Source organism: Balearica regulorum, chromosome 8, assembly GCF_011004875.1.
Source record: "Balearica regulorum gibbericeps isolate bBalReg1 chromosome 8, bBalReg1.pri, whole genome shotgun sequence".
Taxonomy (NCBI): domain Eukaryota; kingdom Metazoa; phylum Chordata; class Aves; order Gruiformes; family Gruidae; genus Balearica; species Balearica regulorum.
The window spans coordinates 1,978,065-1,999,399 of NC_046191.1; the positions used below are offsets into that span (position 1 = coordinate 1,978,065).

At 51.5% G+C, this 21,335-nt stretch overlaps 1 protein-coding gene and 2 long non-coding RNA genes across 3 annotated transcripts; 2 read left to right on the forward strand and 1 right to left on the reverse strand.

The window, feature by feature from the left end:
- The first annotated feature begins 1,808 nt into the window (after positions 1 to 1,808).
- Positions 1,809 to 2,304, forward strand: LOC142602708 (uncharacterized). The gene is made up of 2 exons (XR_012836472.1): positions 1,809 to 2,052; positions 2,135 to 2,304. It is a non-coding gene; the product is annotated as an uncharacterized LOC142602708 (long non-coding RNA).
- Positions 2,204 to 20,239, reverse strand: IL12RB2 (interleukin 12 receptor subunit beta 2). The gene is made up of 15 exons (XM_075759146.1): positions 20,138 to 20,239; positions 18,792 to 19,118; positions 18,002 to 18,116; positions 16,643 to 16,818; positions 16,278 to 16,417; positions 15,430 to 15,574; positions 12,831 to 12,910; positions 9,525 to 9,744; positions 8,061 to 8,261; positions 6,998 to 7,099; positions 6,763 to 6,918; positions 5,992 to 6,129; positions 4,478 to 4,565; positions 3,822 to 3,921; positions 2,204 to 3,511 (listed from the first exon to the last, which is right to left on the reverse strand). Exons 1-15 carry the CDS (start codon positions 20,193 to 20,195, stop codon positions 3,008 to 3,010), a joined length of 2,550 nt encoding a protein of 849 aa, XP_075615261.1. The 5' UTR covers positions 20,196 to 20,239; the 3' UTR covers positions 2,204 to 3,007.
- Positions 9,941 to 17,979, forward strand: LOC142602707 (uncharacterized). The gene is made up of 4 exons (XR_012836471.1): positions 9,941 to 10,112; positions 12,264 to 12,349; positions 12,843 to 12,928; positions 17,417 to 17,979. It is a non-coding gene; the product is annotated as an uncharacterized LOC142602707 (long non-coding RNA).
- Positions 20,240 to 21,335: the final 1,096 nt, after the last annotated feature.

Consider the following 21,335-nt stretch of genomic DNA (forward strand, 5'->3'; position numbering starts at 1 on the left):
CCCTGGCACAGGGTGCCCAGAGAAGCTGTGGCTGCCCCTGGCTCCCTGGCAGTGTTCAAGGCCAGGTTGGATGGGGCTTTGGGCAACCTGGGCTAGTGGAGGGTGTCCCTGCCCATGGCAGGGGTGGCACTGGATGGGCTGGGAGGTCCCTTCACACCCAAACCAGTCTGGGGTTCTGTGATTCCATGACAAGACAGCCTTTGCTACTTAGGTGTTTTTTCGCGCAGCAGTCCCTTTTCTGTTTGCCTTTGTGTCAGACTTGAAGATGCAAAAAGGGGCAGCTGCTCTGCAGCTCGCTAACGGACCGCTGGTAAAAGCTGTTTGATGTGGAAGCGCGTCCTCCCCTGCCGTGCTGTCTGACCACGGCGTGTCTGAGCTGTGACCTTGAGCATGGAGGTCCTGGGTCAGTTTGGAGGTGGCAGTGAGGATGCAAACAAGTCCCGGGGTTGAAATACTAACCCAAAATACAACTCAAAACTAAACTTCGGGTAACTATGTGAGTAAGGCTGCATTGCAGAGCTGCTGCAAAGCCGCCTTCCACGTGGAGCCTGCAGATCAAAAAATCCTGCCAGCTTTGACGCCCCTAGTGAAAGTGTGGGTGTAAGGGGGGAGCACACATCACTTGCACTGGTTCCGTGGCGAGGCAGACTGCAATCTGTGTCTTAATCAGTCCATGCACACGAGCGGGAGGCTGTCGTGCGTTTGCTGGTGCGTCTGGGAATCGTTTTTATTCAGCGCCTGACTTCTCCGTGGGTGTGGTGAGCTCGTTGGACGGCGAGGGTAAGTATTCTCATCCTCCTGTGCCTGCCGAGTTACCCGGCAGGAAGAAGCAGCTTTGCCTTTGCCGCAGCCGTGAGATGAGGAGGGTGCCTTGGCGTGCCTGGGGGAGGTGGCGGGCAGCATCCTGCCGCAGGTGAGCTGAGGGAGGGTGCTGGGCCAGCGTGGGGATGGGGGACGGCTGCCACGCACACCCAGCACGGGTGGGCTATAGCGAGAACGTGCGTCTCAGAAGGGGTCTGTGCCGCAGAGGAGCCCTCAGGCGCACGCCGTGCAGAGCTGTTACCTGGAGTGCTGCTGCTCCTCTGGCAACGCTTTCCCCGCAGCGCCTTCCCTCTGCTTTGGGACAGCCGTTTCCTGGTCTCTGTCTTTGGTCTCTGTCTCTTCCTGCCTGCCTTATCCCCGAGAAGCGACTTTCAGGAGGAGCGCCGCACGCTGCCGTGCCCCCAGCCTTGATCGCAGGCTGCGGCTACTGAAGGTGTCTGGGGCGGGTGCTGGGGCCGGGTCGTTTGGGGGGACCAGAGGGAAGCGTTCGGGGAGGTGCAGTGAGAAGTCCCTGACTGCTGAACGCCAGGAGAGCTGCTGCCAGGGCTGGAGTCTCACATCCCTAAAAAAAAAAAAAAACCTTAAAACTAATGTGTGCACAACTGCGTTCACGTGCTCCTCCTGTTGCAGAGCTGTTTTCACGGTGCGGGTGGAGGCGCAGACCTCGGCAAACCGGGCAATGTGAGCAAGCCCAGCCTGTCTGGCACCGGCGCAGAACTCTGCCTGGTTATTAACGCTCAGACTTGTCCTGCAGCGCCTTTGAACTTGGGAGCACAAGAGCGTATGGGGCTGACTGCTGAGAGTAAAGCAGCCCCATCTGGAATGAAAACTGTGGAGGGGGGGGGGAGACCAGCAGGGATCTCCCTAATGCACCGCTTTGGTTTTGCTTTTCACCTGAAGCAAAAGGCAGTGGGGAAAGCCGTGCCTTGAGGCAGCAGGCTCGTGATGCCGGCACATCCGTCGCTGCTGTGGAAGGAGACCTCGAAGCGAAAGGCAGTGGGGAAAGCCGTGCCTTGAGGCAGCAGGCTCGTGATGCCGGCGCATCCGTCGCTGCTGTGGAAGGAGACCTCGCCGGAGCTGCCGAGGGCCGGTTCCTCGCCCCGCTGGATAACGGCTGGTGGTATCACAGGAGGGTTTCGTCACCAGATCACGCCCCTGCTCGGCTGCTCGTGTAGCCGGCTGGGGATGGAGAGCAGCCACCTGATCCTGGGTGGGAGGAGGATGCTCTAGGTAAGTTCAGATCTGGACTGCCTTGTCTCTAGCAGCAATACTTTAGCTTTATTTTTTTAAAGACACTTTATTCTGTGTGCAGCTGCAGCCTAGCATTTCAGCCTGACCGGAGGAAACGACAGGAAACGAATCTCAGGTTTCCAAAACTTTATTTATGTACACGCACATATAGTAAACAAAGTCATTAAATGTGTAACACATACTTCAAACCTGTAATTGGAATACCTCAATAAACGATTTAAATTCTTCTCACCAGTCCATTTGACTTACTACGCAGATGCGCTGCCTCCTGCTTTTATTTCCGGTGAGGATTTCTCCTGAGCTGCTGCATCGTGTCCCTCGGTACCCACGTGGGCTGGAGCACCAGTGTCACTGGGGACAGCGTGACTCAGTGCCAGGACCGGGGCTGCGGTGAGGAACGCCACGGGAATTCAGCACCAGTGGACGCAGAAGTCCCCACGCGGCATCGCTAACCAGCTGTGCACAGCTGGAGAGGTGAGGGCTGCAGCCGTGGTCCTCCTGGGGTTGGGATGCTGAGGCCTGACCTGGCATAACTCCTCGCTCTTCGGACGGTTGAAACGATGGTCGGCACAGCTCCGATTGCTGGGGTCCGCCAAGCCAGGCTGAGCCACTGGTGATCAGGCGGTGGGACGGGGCCCCGAGGCAACCCAGGCTGCATGAAGGCACCGCAGCGAGTCGTTAACCTCTCCGCAAGCCGGGTCACGCAGCCCTGGCGTTCCTGATCTTCTGTCTTTAGTTCTCCCTGGGCATGCCGGGTGGCCGAGGAGCTGCCGTGCCGTGCAGCGTGGTGTGACCTGCCGCGCTGGGAAGGTTTGTGGGTTGGGTTTTTTATCACTTCAAGGTGTCACGTGCGAGTTGCCGGGTGGCTCTGCTGGAAGGCAGGTTACTTCAGTAAAGTGCAAAAGATCAGGCCAGGCTTACATCGCCCTGACGCCTACCTCGTGAAAGAGCCGCAGTTTATTTTCACCGTATCCAAAGTAAGATTCCCTTCATAGGGAAGCAGGGGTGTCAAAAAAGTTGTTGGGAAGACAGAGAGGGGGTCGCACTCGAGTTCGGGGTGATCTTCGGTAGTGCCTGTCACCAGGGGTAGGTACGGGGCGGCTCTGTCGGTGACGGGGTTGGCGATGTACTCGGAAACGGTCTGCGTGTGCTCCATCACCTCCTCCACTATCCTCTTGTAGAGGTCGGGAAGCTGCTGCTCGTAAACCTCTCCGTCCGTCGTGCTGGGCAGAGCCTTGTACTCCGGCTCCTCCTGCCCCGAGCCGCTCTCCGGCGGCCACTGGCCGTTTCCTCTGCTGCCAACGCTGCCGAAGAGCAGCTTGTCCCGGAGGGCCGGGGGGTCTGCCTTCACGAAGGTTTCCTCTACTTCTGTTGGTTTGGGCTCTTCAAAGCTGCCGGCGCTGTGCAGGAACAGGCTGGAGGGCAAGCTCAGCTCGGCCTGCGGAGGGGCACGTGCGGCAGCGATAATTAATTGTGTGATCAACGTCCCGTGACCTCCCACCCTGGGATGCGAGCATCCCTCCACGCAGCAGCTGCTACTGCTGAAAATGGAAGATCTCTGCGTTGCTCTTGCACGTAATTTGCCCGACGCATCCGGCGGCGTAATGCGAGATGAGAACAGAGCTCGTCCGCTATCCGAGATTGCTGGATTTACCGTGCTAAGAGATTACTGACTTGCATGGCTCCAATCGCTTTTTCTTCTGAAGGTGGTGGGATTAGAAGAAGAAAAAAATAAAAGTACAACTTACCTTCATGGACAGGTAGTTCTTCACCCACGTAGCGTTAGCTGGGTCCGGAATGGCTTTGCTCTGCCACTGCGGCACAAGGGCCGAGAGCAGCAAGCGTAACCTGCAGATGGAAGGAGTGCGGTTAAAAGCGCGCACGCCGATACCTTGCGGTGTGATCACCAAAGAGCTGGCGCTAATCGGGACTCGGCCCCCGGCCGGGGGGGCAGCGGGTCGGGCTTGGCCGCCGGGGCAGGGCGGCTCTGGCAGAGGTAAACGCCACGCAGCGTCCTCCTCCTGCCAGCCCCGCCGGGTGTTTGCCTGGCCTGACCACGGCAGCTCTGCGGGCAGAGCTTGCTGGGCGCCCGAGCCCCGCTCCTGGAACATCTGGCTTGCTCTGAAGGAAAACGGTTTTCAGTCTCGGGGTTTAACTTTGCTCCCAGGTTAATTGCCAAGGACCGTACCCCCTCAGCTTTGTTTTGGCAGAAGCAGACCTCAAGCTCTAGGTTAAAAATTCACAAAATATATGAAATAAGGCTATGTTTTAAGCCCAACAGGTGTTCTTATTATCATTTGTGTACTCTGAGACCTTTATTCAGAACAATCCTCGCTGTTCCCCCAGGTGTCCTTCTACCAACAATCCCCTGCGTTCCTGGAACGCAACGGACGGATCCACTCACGCTTTTCTTGCCGGAGGCACGGAACAAACGCAGGCTGAGAAGATGAAGAAGCTGCAGGTAAGCACAACAGTCATCCAGTCCCCAGCACCTGAAATACAGAGCACCCATCTGGATTTTTTTTTTAAAAAAAAAAGGTAAATATGCTAGTTCAAGTTGGACAACTCGTAACCTGGCTGCTGTTTGCGCTCCTAAAACATGCCAACATTTTTTGGTTTAAAACCAGGAATCCGGATGGACCGTTGAGGATAACGGTACTTTGTACCATAAAGATGCCTCCCGCTGTCTCTCGAGATAACACGCGGTTGCCGATCTCTTTTCCAGTACCCACCCGAACACTGACGGAGGAATTAAGGTTGGGGGGTGCGTGCAGCAGAGAGGTGATCTTGCAAAATTCAGCACGTCTTTAGTAAACTACCAGCAACTCGACTGTTTCTCGGTGAACACCTTGGCTTTACTGTGCCTGCTCTACCTGCTTAAAATGGAACTTTTGCAAATCCAGATTTTATACTGGTCTGGTTGCTTTAATTTCCTCTCCTGCTCAGCTCCCCGGGTTTCTCCTGCAGTCCACGGGAAGAACCTGCCTCCGGAGGAGCCACGCTCCTACGCCGTGGAGATGAATTTCCTAATCTACCTGACTCAGGCCGGGAGGCTTGAAGTTGTTGTGGCACATTGCTGGGGAGGAAACGCAGCAAAACAAACTTTCTGACGATACTTAAGTAATCAATTTTATCGACTCCCTTCTTGGGGTTTAGTGACCGTTTGTCTCGATCTGGGCTCAAAGCAAAAGGGATCAGAACAGTCCGTGTTGCAGGACAGAAACCCTGACTGCTGCCGTTGTGTGTGGTCGAGAAGGTTTTTGGAGGTGGTCTTGCTTTTGCCTCCCCTGGGAGGCACAGGAGCAGGAACCCACACGATGGACACGTGCACGATGGATGCCGCGCTCCTCACCAAGGCTCTGAGGTCACGGCTGCTTTAGTGACCGCGGGTCCTCAGAGACCCACCGACGCGTGGAGGAGGGGAGGAGGTCGGCAGGACTTTCTGCACGGGTACCTGTGCCAGAGCTTGAAGCGCACAGGCCCCATCCCTGGCAGTGTTCAAGGGCAGGTTGGATGGGGCTTTGGGCAACCTGGGCTAGTGGAGGGTGTCCCTGCCCATGGCAGGGGTGGCACTGGGTGGGCTGGGAGGTCCCTTCCCACCCAAACCAGTCTGGGGTTCTATGAATCTAGGCCAGCCCCTCGAAGGGAGCGAACCCTTCTTCCCCCTTCACAACAAACCATCCCACTGGCCTTCGGCTGCTGTTAAACCGTAGAGCTAACAGCTCGGCACAGGGCTGGGACCGCGAAGGAGGAGATGCTGCATCTTAAGACCAGCAGAAACTGGAGATCTTCAGTAATTCAAGAGCAACTGGAGATCTTCAGTAGTTAGCGGAGCCGGCAAAGCATTCCCGGTCTATGGAAAATGTGGGACCAAGGGCTGGGACCTCTCCTGGCCCCTCACCCCCAGTGGGTCATTACTTTCCAAGCGGACGAGCTCACGGTTGCCCCAGGGCCCCTCTCCAGCGGCCGTCGATGCCGTCATCCACAGGGCGTAGTGCTCGCCGGGCCGCAGCGGCGCAATGTACATCGAGCGCTCGGCGGTCACGTTGGAAACGGCTGGAGGGGAGAGGGGGAGAAGCGAATGAAGCACCCGGCACACGGTTTTACTGCATTTAACGCGAATCAACTGGGTTTCCAGAGCTTGGAGCATGGAGAGGTATCTGTTACTTTAATTAATTTCTTTTTTCTGTGTTACCAAATCCTTGGAAGGGCTATAAAAGACCTTACGCTATAGGGGTGACCTGTGCCATTGTATAGGTCGGACAGCTGGGATCGCATATCCCGGCCTTTGGCTACGGTAAGCTTAGCTTGTTAGCTTGGTAAGCTCCTGTTTGGATCTAAAATGAGGTTTGTATGGTGGAACTACAAAACATCCATTAAAAACTGTGGCTCAACTTCTGGATAAAGTTAAGGAAAAAAAAAAATGTTTCTTGGGGTTTTGCCACGCGGGGGTGGGAACGCGGTGTGTGCCACCGGCCGAGTGCGCCGTGAGCAGAGTACCTATCTGTTGGACGGGGCTGTTAGAAAGACCGGTGTTTTACCCTGCCAATAATTACAAGGGTTTGCACTGGTTGCGACTTCAGAAAATAGCTAAAAGAAGGAACAAAAAAAAAAAAAGCTGAGGAGCTGCCCAGGACTCCCTGACCGCAGAGAGCTTTCACGTCAGGGTGCTCCTCGCCGGGTACCTACCGTAGACGTCCGGCGCTGCCTCCCCGTCCTTTTTCTGCAGGTATATACGGTACCCCGTGATGCAGCCCCTTTGCTGGTGGGCAGGGATTGCTTCCCATGAAACCAAGACGCCGTTTGCCCGTGGCGTTGTACACATCTGGGGCCCGGCCGATGGTGCTGCGAAACGTAAGGCTGACTTTTAAAGCTGAACTTAATCTAGCTTAAAAATACCTGGAAGAGTATTACCGTGATTTACCTTCTGCTCTTGAGTATCCCCTAACTGACGCTGCTTGTCCAGCTCTGTCCCGATAGAGTGCAAATACGCTGATCTGGTAGCACACGTTATCTTTTATGTGCTCTAAATAAAGAAATTAAAAGCGGAGAGTTACTAGTTAAAGTATTTACCGTCATGGCTACAGTATTTACCTTAGCTGCTTAAATCTGGGATGAATCTTCTGATTTATTTTTCATAAAGAAGGAGAAATAATGCTTCTCTGTGACGTCCTACTCAGCTTGGCGCAACCTCGCTGTGCATTAACAAGCGACGTCAGCGCTCGGAAGGGCGAGATCCTTCGTGTCCTCGTGCAGCAGCAGCTCCAAAGGAAACCTTGGACCGCGTTTTGTGCTCCAGGTAAGGGGAGGAGGATAGCTATTACCCAGCTCTGAGGTACGAGGGGCAGGGTTTGGCGCTGCGTAAGGTCGCTTAGGAGGCACGAGAATCTCACGCCCTATTTCTTCCCCGTGACTTCATGCGAGCATCCTCCTCCGGGCTGTTCCCGCGGCTTACGGGAGGTCGACAGGAACGCAAAGCAGAGCACAGAGCCGGGGCGGGAATACGCTGCTTTTTCCAGCTCGTTCGAGAGCGGGGATGTACGTGCCTCGGAGGCGCAGCACCAGGGCAGAGGATGGGAAAGACTAACGAGGATAACGCTGTTCCCCCCCGTTGTAACTTCATAGCTACCTGATGCGCAGGACACAGATATGTAGTCCTGGTTGGGATTAGTAACCACAATTAGGAGAAAGGAGATAGTCTTTTCTTAAGCCTTTGATCTCCTGAACCTCTAGCTAGCTTGTTTCATTTTGGAGGGACTGGGTTTTTCAGAGACATTTCACTTGTCAGATATAAATCTCGGCTGAGAGTGACTGTGGAACTGCGCCCAGAGCAGCCGCAGATTTGTTTTCCTCCATAAAAACCCCCCTTTAAACGCCATCATTTCCTTTGCTGAACTAGTAAAAAATCAGAATCTGACTCGTTCCTTAAAAACCTTTCAGAACCAAGCGGTGCCTCGGTGACGTCCCGCCGGTGGTGTGGTAGTTACCTGCTATCACCGTGGACAGGTCGGATGCCGGAAGCTTCACCCAGGCCGGCTGGGGCTCCAGGCGCGTGGTCCTCCGGCTGTCTGCCCACTCCACCACGTATCCGCTGATGGACGCCGTCGGTCTGGCGGGCGGTTTCCAGCTGACAAAGATGCTGCCGTTTCCCATGGCTACGGCAGAGACCTTCTGAGGAGGAGGTAGGTCTTACCGGGGACAAAGAACAAGCAAACAAAAAAGACACCGTCACCGCAGACTTGCCTTAAGCTCGAGCGGACTCGGTAAATTTGAGATACGGTTTTTACTGCGTCCCATCCAGTTTGGTGCCGTGCGACGTATAAAAATAAACTGCCGTTGAAAGAGAAGGTGTTTATACGAGGGCGATGTCTGGGCTGATAGGAACAGAGCCCCGCTCTTGCCCGGTTTCACAGTGCAGCAGTTTGAACGTACGCAGCTTTGCTTGTTCATACCATCCCCGACCCTGGGAAGCCGCTGTCCCGGCACGTCCCAGCACCCTGCGCCGGTGGCAGAGCCACAAACAGGCGTCATCCCCGCGAGACCAAGGCTCTCGCTTTCACGGCTAGGGCCAGGTTACTTTTTTCTTGCAAGAGAGAATGTTAGGAAAGTCAGAAAACTTTTATCGATAGTATAAAAACACCGGCATCTTTTCTGAACGTTTTTTCTAACAAATAGGATGTGAACTGAGCCCACAAAGGAGTTCTTGTTTACCGTCTCCAAATAACCAGATGGCAGTGATCGTTCTGCCTCGATCCTCTCTCTGCCTAAGCCAAGGGCTCACGTAACCGCCGCAGCCTGCGAGCGGAGGAGCTGTGCGTCCGCCTCCGAAGGAGGAGAGCGTCCCGCTGGCGTTCGATGCCGCGCTGGCAAAAAGTGAAATGCTGAGCGGTGGCTCTGCAAACGTTGTACTGACGTTACACCGGGACAAGAGCAAATAGAGAACTGGCTCTTTGAGCAAACCACCCGATGCCGAGAGGCTCCGTCGTGCCCGGTGCTGGCACAGGAAATTCAGGGCTGGGTGGCTTCAGCAAACGCTTCCTAATTTTGCTGCAAGGGTACAGCAGAGCGCAGGAGATAAAGCTGGGGAGATTTCCCCTCACCATCACCTTCCCTTCAGTCCTGCCACCTCTCTCATGCAAAAAAAAAAAACAACCCACCCTTTTTTTTTTTTTTTTTGGCAGGGTTAATTTTCTGCTGTGTCAGGTCCCTGGATGGCTGGCGACGTGGCTCACGCCTGTGTCGGCAGAAAGGGTCGAGGCGAAATTACAGCAGCGCTAACGCAGGGCGACTTCACGCGTCGTGAAACCGCGACCCTGACCGCGCCAAAAACCGTATCTGCGGATCCCCGCAGACTCATTGGGATGGACCTCGATGAGCGCGAGGTGGTGGGACCCAAACCCTTCCGTGGCACAGAGTGCCGCTCTTATTCCCAGCGGTCCAGAAGCCCTTACCTTGGGCGCCCAGCTCGGTGACGATGGCTGCAGGGGGGGACCTGCCCCTCGAGTTCTCGGCGGTCACCGTTATCTTGTAGCCCACCCTGGGCGTGACTCTGGCGTAGCTGGTTTGGGTGGTAAGGTGTGCTTCTCCTGCTGGGGGGCCCCGCTGGCCCAGGGCTTCGAAGGTCACGGTGTACCTCAGGATTCTTCCTCTCGCCTCCGAATCGCTCAAAGCCTGCGGGGAAAAGCGCGTTTGTTTCTCTGTTCCGATGAGCAGAGACCGCAAAAAGCCGCCCGGGCCGCCCGGTTTCAGACCTGCTCGTGGAGGAAGGTGGGGTTTCAGACCTGCTTTTAAACAACCCTACTACCAGGAAGGGGATCTTTGTGTTAAACCCTCCTGAGCGAGGCTTTAACGAGCCCCGCGCGCTCAGTGGGACCGCGGTTTGCCCACCCGCGCTGCATTCCCGGAGGAGCAGCAGCCACGGCCCCTTCGGACGCCGGGCGGAGGCGGGAGCCTTGTCGTCAGCCGGGGATGCCCCGAGAGCATCGCCCTAACGCAGGGGCTCGGCCTGCCCCCTTCAAGTGGGCAACTTTCACTCCAAGGTCATTTTTTTTTTTCTCTTCCGCTCTGATAGTAAAGAGGTTATTTACAGCGACAGCGTTACTTGCTGGACTATAACACGTACAGCTAATGTTCTCCGGTAACCAATTATTAGCTTTTACTTTCTTCTCTGCTAAAAGCTGGAGGAAACTAGCAGCGCCACAGAGCTTGCTCGCTCATCGCTTGTCGAGACTGCTTTCTTCTGTAATGCTTTGTTTTCTTTTAAATTAAATCAGCTCAAGACCTGTTGGCCTGAAGTACAACTAATGCATTTCAAAGGTAGCGTAGTTTCCCCATCAGCACCAACCTGAGAAGACTGCTCATGAGTGAACAGGCACTTTTATTGCTAAAAACATAATTTTTTTTCCAAAGAAAGCTAACGTCCTGGCTGCAGAGTTTCTTTCCCCGCCTCCCAATTTTGCACGTTTCTGTAGAACACCTAACAGCCCGTTCTGATTTTTCCCCTTTGGTTTTGCTGTGCTCTCCGTTCCCAGCTCCGTCACCGCTCTGCTCTTGGGCACCTGGCCACAGGCGATGAGTTAATTCCCTGACGGTGCGGCCAAGAGCATGCACTTACCCCAGAGTCTCTCTTAAGGTTACAAAGCTTTCTTTCTATCTCTTATTTATTTTTCCTGTTTAATTCCAGGTTAGTGAAGCTCTTTTGCTGTTCCAAGCAGCAACACAGCCTCCTCCTTCCTTGAGTCTGAATTCAAGCCGTGCTTTTCACAAGGGGGGGAAAAAGAGTTTTAACTGCACGGCTGGATTTGTAAAAATGAGCAAGCTTTGATTTTGGGAAAAATCCGGATTTTTACTTAAAGCCATGATAAAGAGCAATTTAAATTCAGCCCCTTAGAATACACGTCTCTGAAAAGCCTGTGCCCTCCCCTGTAACACCTCTCGCTGGTTTTTCCACCCCGGGTGTCTGCAGTCGTACTATCAGTTTCACAGTTTCCTGCAGTTCCTATGCAGTAAATTCATGCTGTTTGGCTGGGTTGTTTTGGGGGTTTTTTTGTCATAAGAAAACACAAAAAGGAAGGGGCGGGGGGGGACGACGATGGGGGGAAGAACACTTTTAAAAATAGGAAAATGTTTGCAGCGTTACAGTCGCTTTGGCGGTGGCTCGGGACAAAAGCAGCGCTGAAACCACTCTGAAAGCCTGCCGAAATTCAATCGGCAATCCTTCCTTTGGTGTTCGTGTGAAAATAGGAGAACATACATTGGTAGCAATTTGCACTGAGTCTTTTGCTCTGTCGAGAAAACTATAAAAGCAATGCACCTCACCCGTTATTGTGAACGATGCCGCAGAAGTCTGCTTCGATAAAGAAAGTGTTGCAAGCTCGCTGTTGCAAGTTAAAGGTCTTAAAGTTAAATGTCTTAAAGGCAGGGCAGCTGGAGTCACCTAATTGCATGAGAAATTCTGCTTTCGCTTGCAGCGCGGTGCTTGTTGGCGCGGGGAGAAGATGTGACGTTAATTGGCAGGTTAACTAGAGATTGCAGACTGGAAGTCAAGGATTGTTTGTGCTTAAAAAATAAAAATCTTACTGGCTTTGAAATAAAACCACCAGAGAAAAATGCCCCATGATCCAAAAATTCCTCTTGGACCTGGCTTTAAGTGCCGGGTCGGTAACAGGGGAGAAGCTCAGCACGCAGCACCAGTAACGGGGCTTGGTGTCACTGGGAGCGGTGGTCCAGCAGACCTGGCGCCAGCCTTTTCCCCTGCGCTGGATGGTACTGCACGGTAACGTGGAGTTTGTACCCAGCAGCTGGGTTTTGATCTGAATTCTCTTTGAAATTGCCCTTGCAGGGTCTCTCCCCGCAGCTCACAGGAGGCGTTGCTCAACAGACCCAAACAACCAACTTTTTTTTTCGACTCCGAGTTTGTCCAGTTTCAGATCTGCAGCTTTATTATTAGCAACCCCTTTTGCGTGTGGTTTGCCCATCACCTGCTTGACACCTGTAGAGAAAACCAATTTCTTCCTGTGCTGCTGTATGACGAGAGGCTCGACCGACGGCCCATCCACGCGGCAGTGACGCCCATGGGACCCTTTCGGTTGCCCGTACTACTTTTTTTTTTTTTTTTTAGTTTGGTCACCTTAAAGGGCTATTACAATAAATTGCCTCCCCCATTCTTCGTCGGTCTGTTCTTCATATAGGAAAATCAGAGCGGAAATGCCTCTGAAGGAAGCTCGTACCCAACAGCAGAGACAGGAGGTGTGTGCGTATGGAGAACACAGGCACGGTAGGACCGCGTGTGGCAACCGCAGCAAACGACGACGAGGCGGAGAACGAGGAGAGGGAGATGGCAATTAGCAAATAAATTAGAAAGTCTGTAAGGCTGTTATCTGTCCCTTTAGATATGTCATCAGGGGATGCAGGTCACTGGGTGGAAGGGGGAGGGGATGTGTATCTCTGAAAGGTGGTAACCGAGCTGTGATACCTCCACTTATCGTCGCTGATGTGATGGGAATGTGTTATGTTTCCAGCTCGACAGAAAGTTTAGAGAACTGTAAAAAGGAAATTGCAGCTAGAAAAGAGCTGCTGAATCTCTCGGAGGAGGCCAGCCTTGGGTAGCAGAGCTGGTCCATGTCCCCGTCACCGGGCACCACTAAAAGCCCTGCGCTCTCCTCGGGTTTGGTCCTTTCCTGCGAACGCGTAAACCAGAGCTCCCCCTCTAACCTTGCCGATTATTGCTGCCTCTGCTTAGGTTTCACTTAACTCACCTTCCAAAACAGAGAGATGTTCTGCTGCTGAGAGCCCACGTCCTGCTGGCGGTACCAGACGTCCAGGAGCCCGGTCGGCGCTGGTGTGGAAGGAAAAGGTGAGCGGCGTTAATGGCTGCGTTTTGAAGCAAACAAACAAGACGCTGAGTAAGCGGAGGAGGTAAAAACCCTGAAACAATTAAACGTTAAGATTTAAAACGTCCCTGAAACGATGCAATAAGTAATAGCCCATATCTGCTCTTGCAGCTGGAGTCCAGCTGCGTTGAGGATGGTACTCATGCAGATAACAAGCCATAAACCCAAGAGAGGGTTTTCCTCTGCCGGTGACTTTGTCTTGCACTCAGTAATCAGGATGGCTCCCAAGGAAGCCTGCACATCAAAGTGACAGCACTAGCTCTCATCTTTACAGAAAAGTCGAGGCTAGTTAAGGACCTTGGGGTTGGCTGTGTCGATCCTAAAACAAGGGACAGCCTCAGGTGACTGGGTTGGTAGGATCTGTAGGATTTCCCCGCCTGGCTCTAGGCGATGAATGTCTTTAACAGTTAGCTGGGGAGGACCTCGTCGGAGGTAGCTTAACATCCCCGTTCTTTCCCCGATGCTCCTTACAGTCACAGAGTGACTGGGAACCCTCCGTGTTTTGAATCGATCTTCCCAAAATAACGCTTCCCAAACTTCTGGCTCCAGAAACCGGTGAATGATGTGCTCCGCCAGTTCAGAATCGGAGACACGTAAAGAAAACCAATGTGACAAAAGGTGACAAAGCTTGGTTCCTCAAGGTCTCTGACCAAAGTGAACCCATCAAATTCAAACAGTAATCGTTGCAGCAGGCAGCTGTTGCACAACCCCAGCTAGACTGGGGCTACCTGCTATTTTCTATATTCAAAGACAGAAAAAATCCTCGGTGCCAGCATGTTACGAGCTATTTGTCCTGTATTAACTGCAAATAGTGACTGGAATAGAAACAAGAAGCAGGACTGACAGAAGAAATAAAACCAGAGCACACTCACTGCGAGCGAGGGAGGAAGGGGCAAGCTCAAAGCAAGAAAAAATAAAATATGGGGTTGCATCTGTTGGACTCCAGCCTGGAAAAAAACATATGCTCGCTTATGAACAGTGCTTGCATAAAGCAAGTTTTGTGGCAGGTCAGGCTTAGAGAAACAAGAAAAAACCCCCATCTCATTGAAAAGGTATACTTCTGAATTTGCAAAAGGCCAAACTCCTGTAGAACTTCAGCTCCTTCAAAGGGCAACCGTGATGTACCCAGAGCTGCTCGTCTGCAGCCTCCCCTTGCCGTCACCTAGTCTGAGGTCAGAAAACGCTCCATGATTAGCTGAAAAGACTCGTTTTATAGGATCGGCTATGACCACAAACGCCATAGCAAGCCAGGGTGCATCAAGAAGCTTGAGAAAACTTGAGAGGAAGGTGGGGGAAGGAAGGAAAAGTTCACACCTTTTGCATCAATCAATGCTTCTTACAGAAACTGATGCTGTCAGTAGTGGTAAATAGCATGAGTAATAACAGCACTAGCCTGAAGAGCTTATAGTAATTCACAAAAAAAAGAGCAACGAAAGCCAAGTAGGAGATGAAAGCGAGGGGATGCCAAAGCAGCTGACACATCTTTGTTGAAACACACGCTTCTGAGAAGCTTTCTTCTCTCGTAAGAACTGAAAGTTCTGCAGCATGTGAGTTCGTGCGGCTCAGGGTGAAGGCAGGCAGAGATGTGACCCCGCGGCAGCCAACGTGGACGATGGCAGAAGCAGATAGGCTTGCCCTCGGGTTGGTGCCGTGTGTCCCGCTGTGCCGTCCCCTGGGGCAGAAACGCGCCTTGCCTAATTCACGGCGGGATCTCTCCCGAACGCCTGGCCGCGTTCCGCCCTGCTGAAGCTACCCAGGTCTCTGGCAGCTCCGCGGTGGGGTGGAGGTGGCCACCTGGGCAGGCTCCAACCGAAAGAGCTTCTCTGCTTGGGAAAAGATGACTTGGCAAAATTAAACTGTGTGTTAAAACCTGCCGGCGTCAGCAGAACTGAGAGGGTCCGGGCGGTTTCCTGGCCAATTCACCCAACTTCTCAGCAAACTGTTGGGCGAGCTCCAGGACCCAGAGCGTGCTGCCCGAGCTGTGGTTCATCAGCACCCGAGGGTGACCGGGCAGCCACCCCGACCCGAGTACGGGGTTGTTGAAGGAGCTCAGTAAAATGCTTAGGTAGGAACCAGTACAGAATATTTTTCTTTCCCCAGCTGAGCTGCACAAATTTCTCTGCCTTCTCCAGACGTCTCACAACGCAGCAGCCCACTACGGCTCTTCCAACCTTCAACGGCATCCAGTGAATACATCCTTCGGGCCTTCTCAGTCAACTCTTGAAATTCCTGTTTTGCAAGGAGCTTGAACAGCTTCATTTTTTGTTCATTAAAGGAAAAAAAAAAAAAAAAAGCAATTCTCTTACAGAAGTTCCTTCCCTGTTGGCTCTGCATCTGGATCTACAGAGACTCTGCAAACCAACCAGCAAAAACCCAACGGCGTTTTGACTTCGTTAGCTAAAGTTTCCACTCGTATGCAAACGTTGGACCCAGGCTCGTTGGCAGAAATACCATCTTGTGTTACCTGCTTCCGGCGTCCAGGTTCGGTACGTGCGCCAGTTGCTCCACAGTCCTCGCTCGGGGTGAATTTTACAGCTGACCTGAAACTCGTAGGCTGTATGAGGCTCCAGACCATAAAGACTGCATTTCTCGCTATTTAAGCTTTCAACCTTTAACGAAGATAAAGGGTGTGTAACGTTAAACTCACAAGGAAATAAAGGTCGAAGGCAGTGACAGGCTGAATTACTAGTGCCCAAAGGAAGCCCAGCCAGCCAAAACACATCTTTTTTAAAAAAAACAATGGGCAAACCCTGATCTGAGGCAGCTTTAATAACTCAAAGAACGGTGTAATGGATCATCAGGCTTGCAGTTCTTCATCAGAAAAAAACCCTCATTTAATTATGTGAAGATAACAAATTTTCTGTTCACGTGCTTTACTCAACTTCAAGCAATACGTTTATTTTACCACCTAAAATAAAAGCAAAGGTTTCCAATCGACGTTAGGGAAGGCACAAATATTTGGAAATTTCACGCCTGTAGCTGTGAGCTACAATGAGCAGGTGTGACCGTATTCCAGTTAACGGTGGGTCAAACATACGCTCCGATTCTTCAGTGCATTGTACAGACACTGGCATAAAGGGAAATATTCATGGATGCAGGTGCTTTTTTTTTTTTTTTTAATAAGATCAGTGTTTTACCTTCAGTTTTAGACCAACGATAACTTTTGACCCGTGGGCAATAGTTTTTCTTAAATACTTTAGAGAGCAGAGAGAGGCAAATTTGTACGTACTGATTCTAGTAAGAAGTAACAAACAAATAATTAAAGCAACCTCCAAGGATCATAATTTCTTTTACTCTTCAGAAGAGGATTACCGTGCTCCAGGTGTGCCTGGCAAGTGGACGGTATCTCAGCCTGCAGTGCTGCGCTTGCGCTTTATCGTGCCAAAAGAAGGTGCAATTGGTCGCAGAAGAATTTTCAAATTCCACTAAAAAGTTGGGAGGATGTGGTTTCACTAACAGCAAACAAAAAAAAAAAAAAAGAAAGAAGCAAACGGCGCTCAGATATGCGGCACAGCTTGAAAACGGGGAGGGGAGGGGGGTTACATGGAAAACAGAGTTACTGGTTTAGACTGGATGGATGCTTTTTCTGAGAGGTTTAAATAAGAAAGTGCTCAAAATGTTTTCACGTCTTTCTGAGAGGCTGGGACTAGCTGAAAGGCAGTAAGTAACGCATTTACCTATGTCTATTAACATGAACACGAGTGGCTGTGAAAAAGCACTTCCGAGCTCATTGGAGGCAGCAACCACAACGGTGTAAGTAGAGTCAAAATTCAACTTGCTCAGAGCCAGCGAGCCAAACTTCTTATTCAGGCTCTCTTCTGAAACGCAGAAGACATCCGTCCCGTTCGATAGCCTGGAACAGAAGAAAAACGCTTGGTTAATGCTCTCCTGTACCCCAAAAGCTGCCGCCCTGGGTCCCTGGGGGCTCTCCCAGCAGCTCCCCCCCCAGTTTTTGCTGGCAGCCGGGCAGGGTGTCCGCTCCGCGAGAGCGCCGCGTTATCTGCTGAAATACAGCGGTTACAGTAAATCGGTAGTGAAGGTGTTACGCTGCTTCTGGTTATTAATTGCAGGCAAAGGAAATACTTTCGGATTTCCACTGAGCTGCACGTAGGTGAGCCGGTTCCTTTTAATACCGTAATGGTTACCTAATATCGGTTGCCCAATGCTTCTCTATGAATGAGCATAGGTGCTGACACACAGAATTTGGGGGAATGGTGGATTTGGGGATTTTTTTTTTTTTTTTGGTCATTTCTTACAAAAGTTAGTGATTAAAACCATAAATTATCTGCAGTCTAACGGTTAGACCGCATGACTTCAAACACAACTTTTAATTCTCAACCCGTCTTTCAACCCGCTGCCTTGAGTAACTCAACTTCTCTGTGTATTTTCTTCCACCTGGATCAGAGACAATTGTATCCTGCTGCTTCAGGCTGACCTTCTGTATGTTGTAGGATACGCAATAACTTCCTAGCGAGCACTGCCGTATCTCCCTGTTACGACACTTGCAGGACTCGTTATCCGCACTTCCCTACCCTTCTGCAAATTACCTGTGTGTTCTCCTTCCGCTTAATGAGCGAGGACAGGTTTCTGCAAGCTGCTAAGAAAATTGCTGCACCCTTGGCCAACAGAAGGAGGTGAGGAAGAAGGAGGAGGAGGTGAGGAAGAAGAAGGAGGAGGTGAGGAAGAAGAAGGAGGAGGTGAAGAAGAAGAAGGAGGAGGTGGAGGAGGTGAAGAAGAGTGAGCCTCGCAGGGCAAGGAGATGGTCAACGTGCAGCATCTCAGAAACAAATGGGGACCGGTTCAGCCTACCCAGAGGTTTGCAAAGGGCAAAATTAATTCGTTCTACCCAGATGTTTGCTTGAATAGAAGTTTTTAATAAGGTTCCTCCTATGCACAGTAGCCTTGGGCTGACTTATTCATAAACCAACTCTTTTGTGTGCTTTGATAAGGGTAAATCTGCAATAAATGGTGTAAAAAATAAATAAAAACACCCCCTCTAACAGGTGCTAACAAACCTACGTCCCTGCGTTACTTACTGTATGACGTAGGTAGTGTTGATGTAGGTGAGCCTGCCTTTCTCCCAGGTGCAGGTGGGATGGCTGTCTGTCCCGTGCTGGATACACGACACGTTTCTCGGCTCATCTGGAGGACCTTAAACGGATATTCTTATCAGTTTCTTCCTTAAAGATGTTAATAGGAGACATTTTAAGAAATGCTAGGTTTGGCTTTTTGATTGTTTGGGGTTTTGTTTTTTTTTTTAAAGAATGTATAGAAAAAATATTCGGGCTAATAATTTTTATACATGAAAACAGCTGAGTCTGTGATCTCGGCAGCCCGTCGAGACCTCTGACACTTGAGCGAAACTCCAGTGACTTTACAAGGGTGCCAGGTGACTACGAGTGCTTAACAGCTCTCCACACAGGGCACCACATGCTTTACTTCAAGCAATCAACCATTATTCTTATTAAAGAAAAAAAAAAAAAAAAAAAAAAAAAGCAGCACTGATACAGCAGCCAACCACCGCAGCAGCAGCAGCTCATCAGGCTGGAAGAAAAATCTAAAATTTCCTTAGAACTCTTCTTGCAAGTCCCCTGTGTCCTGGAGAGACTGGTGGGTGTCAGGGGTAGAGCAGGAGGGAGTACAAGGCTTGCAGGTAGTTTTATTTAGCATCTCTCTGTTGATCAATAACGGGGTTGCACAGTCCCATCCAGGAATATTTTAAATACAAAGAGCTGCCGAAAGGCCACCCGCTGCCAGTTTCTAACGCGTGTCTCAGAGGTACCGCAGGAAACGTTTAAGGACAAGGAATAATTAAATTCTCCTTACTTCCAGATTCTATATCGATTCCACAAATGAGTTTTTTCTTGTATTCACAAACTATTTTGCACGTAAACATGTGTTTGCCGTGTGTATGGACTAGAAACTTGGTGCTTACTGAACTGCCGTAATTGCTAATTAGTTCAGAGCTGTTAAAGAAAATAGCTATCCTGCACTGCTCAGCGTATCGCAGGGCTTTCAGCTGGCAGGAGAGGGTGACGCTGGTTCCAGGCTGGACGTGAGGAGCCGTGTCAGCGGTCATGTTCCCTTTGTCGCATATTTCTGCGGCGCCACGGGGCAGTTTGCGAGCAGGCGCGTTCCCTTTGCTGCAGGCTTCTGCAACGGAAGGGGAAAACAAACCTTTAACGCGGATCCATCGCTTAGCTTGTACGACGTACCGCGCTCGAGGAAGAATTTATAATGCAAGAATTGCTGCCTCTGCGCGGCTACTCGTGGGATATTGTTGTGCTTCACCGAGCTGATAACTGGGGTCAGAAACCAAGGGCTGGCCACCGGTCATCATGCAAAAAAGCACAATCCCAGGCAAAAATCTCTCTATCGGAACTCTTTTTTCAGCGTGGTTTAGGGAAATACCTGCGTTTGGGTAAGGCGGCGGCAGGCACGTCTCTACCGAAGAGACAAACAAAATTTTCTCTGACTTGCAGAGACCTCCCCTCGTGCGTTAACGTCTTTTCAAAGCGGCACAGGACGCAGACGGGGACAGGCAATCCTGCGCTCAGCGTACACGACCACGCGCTTGCTGGCAGGCTCCAGCCCGGGCAAACCAGCCGAGCAGCGGCGGAGGACGAGGGAAAACGCTGGAGCATCGCTTCTCCTCGCGTGCGAGTTCTGACGGTCTCTGCGGAAGCTAACTGCAGGGATGCTTTCTCCCGTAACCAACAGCTCTACCTTGAACCAAACCAAAGAACCTCCCCGCGTAACTTATTAGCAACCGTTTGCTATACGCCGCCTTAAACGTGCAAACGGAACAGGCTTGCAGCGCCAATTACTCATCGCATAAACCTGAGCTGCCAATGCCTGAGCGTGTTCTGCAGCCGTGCGGCCAGCACCCGGAGCGCTGCCAGACCAGATGCCGCTGCCCGCAGCCTGCCCGGGCTGTCGAGGACGCGGTGCGTGGCCGTGGAGCACGGGATGGACGTTCGGCGGTACTAGGGGATCAGGGAGTTCCTATGGCAATTACAGCATAAACCTAACCAAGCATCAAATTTTGCTCTCTCTGATAAGAAAGATGTTTGCTAGCACACACGCCGAAGTGGGGGGGAAAAAAAAAGCCCTAATTAGCCGAGAGCTTCTTTTAAGTGATTTTTAGGAGGGGAAAAAAAATAAAATCTTACCTGTCATGAAGTGCACCAAGAACCAAATTGCTGCAGGCACAATCCATGCAAATAGCATTTTGTTCCCTATAGAGAAATTAATACCTTTTACCAGTTCCTAAAAAGTGAGAAAATCAGTTACAGATATCTGTATTTTACTAATTTACAACTTCAGAAAATCCAGAATGCTTATTTCACGAGACTTTTCTAATTAACATTCTCTGCTAACACTGCGAAGTTGTGATTCTCGAGACCCTACGGTCAGCGGCAGATTTTTAGAGGGTTCGCCCTGGAGACAGGCACAAGAGCTAGGGGGATGCCAGAGTTACGCGTACTTTAAAACCAGAGAACTCTGTGCTTTAGAAAAATAAATATTTGCTGCCTTCCCTCCCGAAGCCTCCCCTGCAAGCCCAGAACCAAAAAAATGTTCCTGTGAAGGACAAGAACAAGCCATCAGCACCCGTCGTGCTGTTTCTCCCCGAGATAGGGTTTGCACGCCCCGCAATCTCTGAAATCCCGCACCCCCTTTTGCAGTAGGAGCTCCCCGGGGCGCCCCGCGGGACCCCCGTCTCCTGGGCACACCGCCTGCGTGGCGGTGGTGGAGCATCGGGGTCCTTTAGGCGGAAGCCCCCCCCAACGCGATCCTAGAGCCAGACCGCGTGTCCAGCGCCGCGGAGCAGAAGGTGGAGCAGCCTTGTTTCTGCACCTCGTGAGGACCTCAGGCTTTGTACAGGTGACCCCAAATCCAAGCGAATTGGTCTCATCCCAGATGACCGACAGAGTATTACACGCAAAATTTTGGCTAAGGTCTTGGGAACGAGCGATCTGACAATTTCTTCCGGCTGCTTTCCCAGAGGAAAGCCATCCCACGCAGCTTATTTACGACTATTTAACTGGAGCCTGACGGACACAGCTGCGGACGCTGGCGGTAAGCACGCCGTTAACGACACAACCAAACCAAACGGCTTTTGAAACGTTTTAAACTCCACGGGATTGCACAAAAGTTCTGCTCAAAAGCAAACCCGTGCCATGCCTAGACTTACTAGACAAAACCACACTCCGGTACTGGAAATTACGAACGCAAACGTTTTACGCAAATTATTCCAGGTCCGCCTGAACTAAGCTCGGTATTTTCCCATACATTTTGCAACCAGCATTAACAACTATTTCCTTTTTCAGCCTTCCCCTGCAGAACTGCGGGAGCAGCGGGAATGCGTTG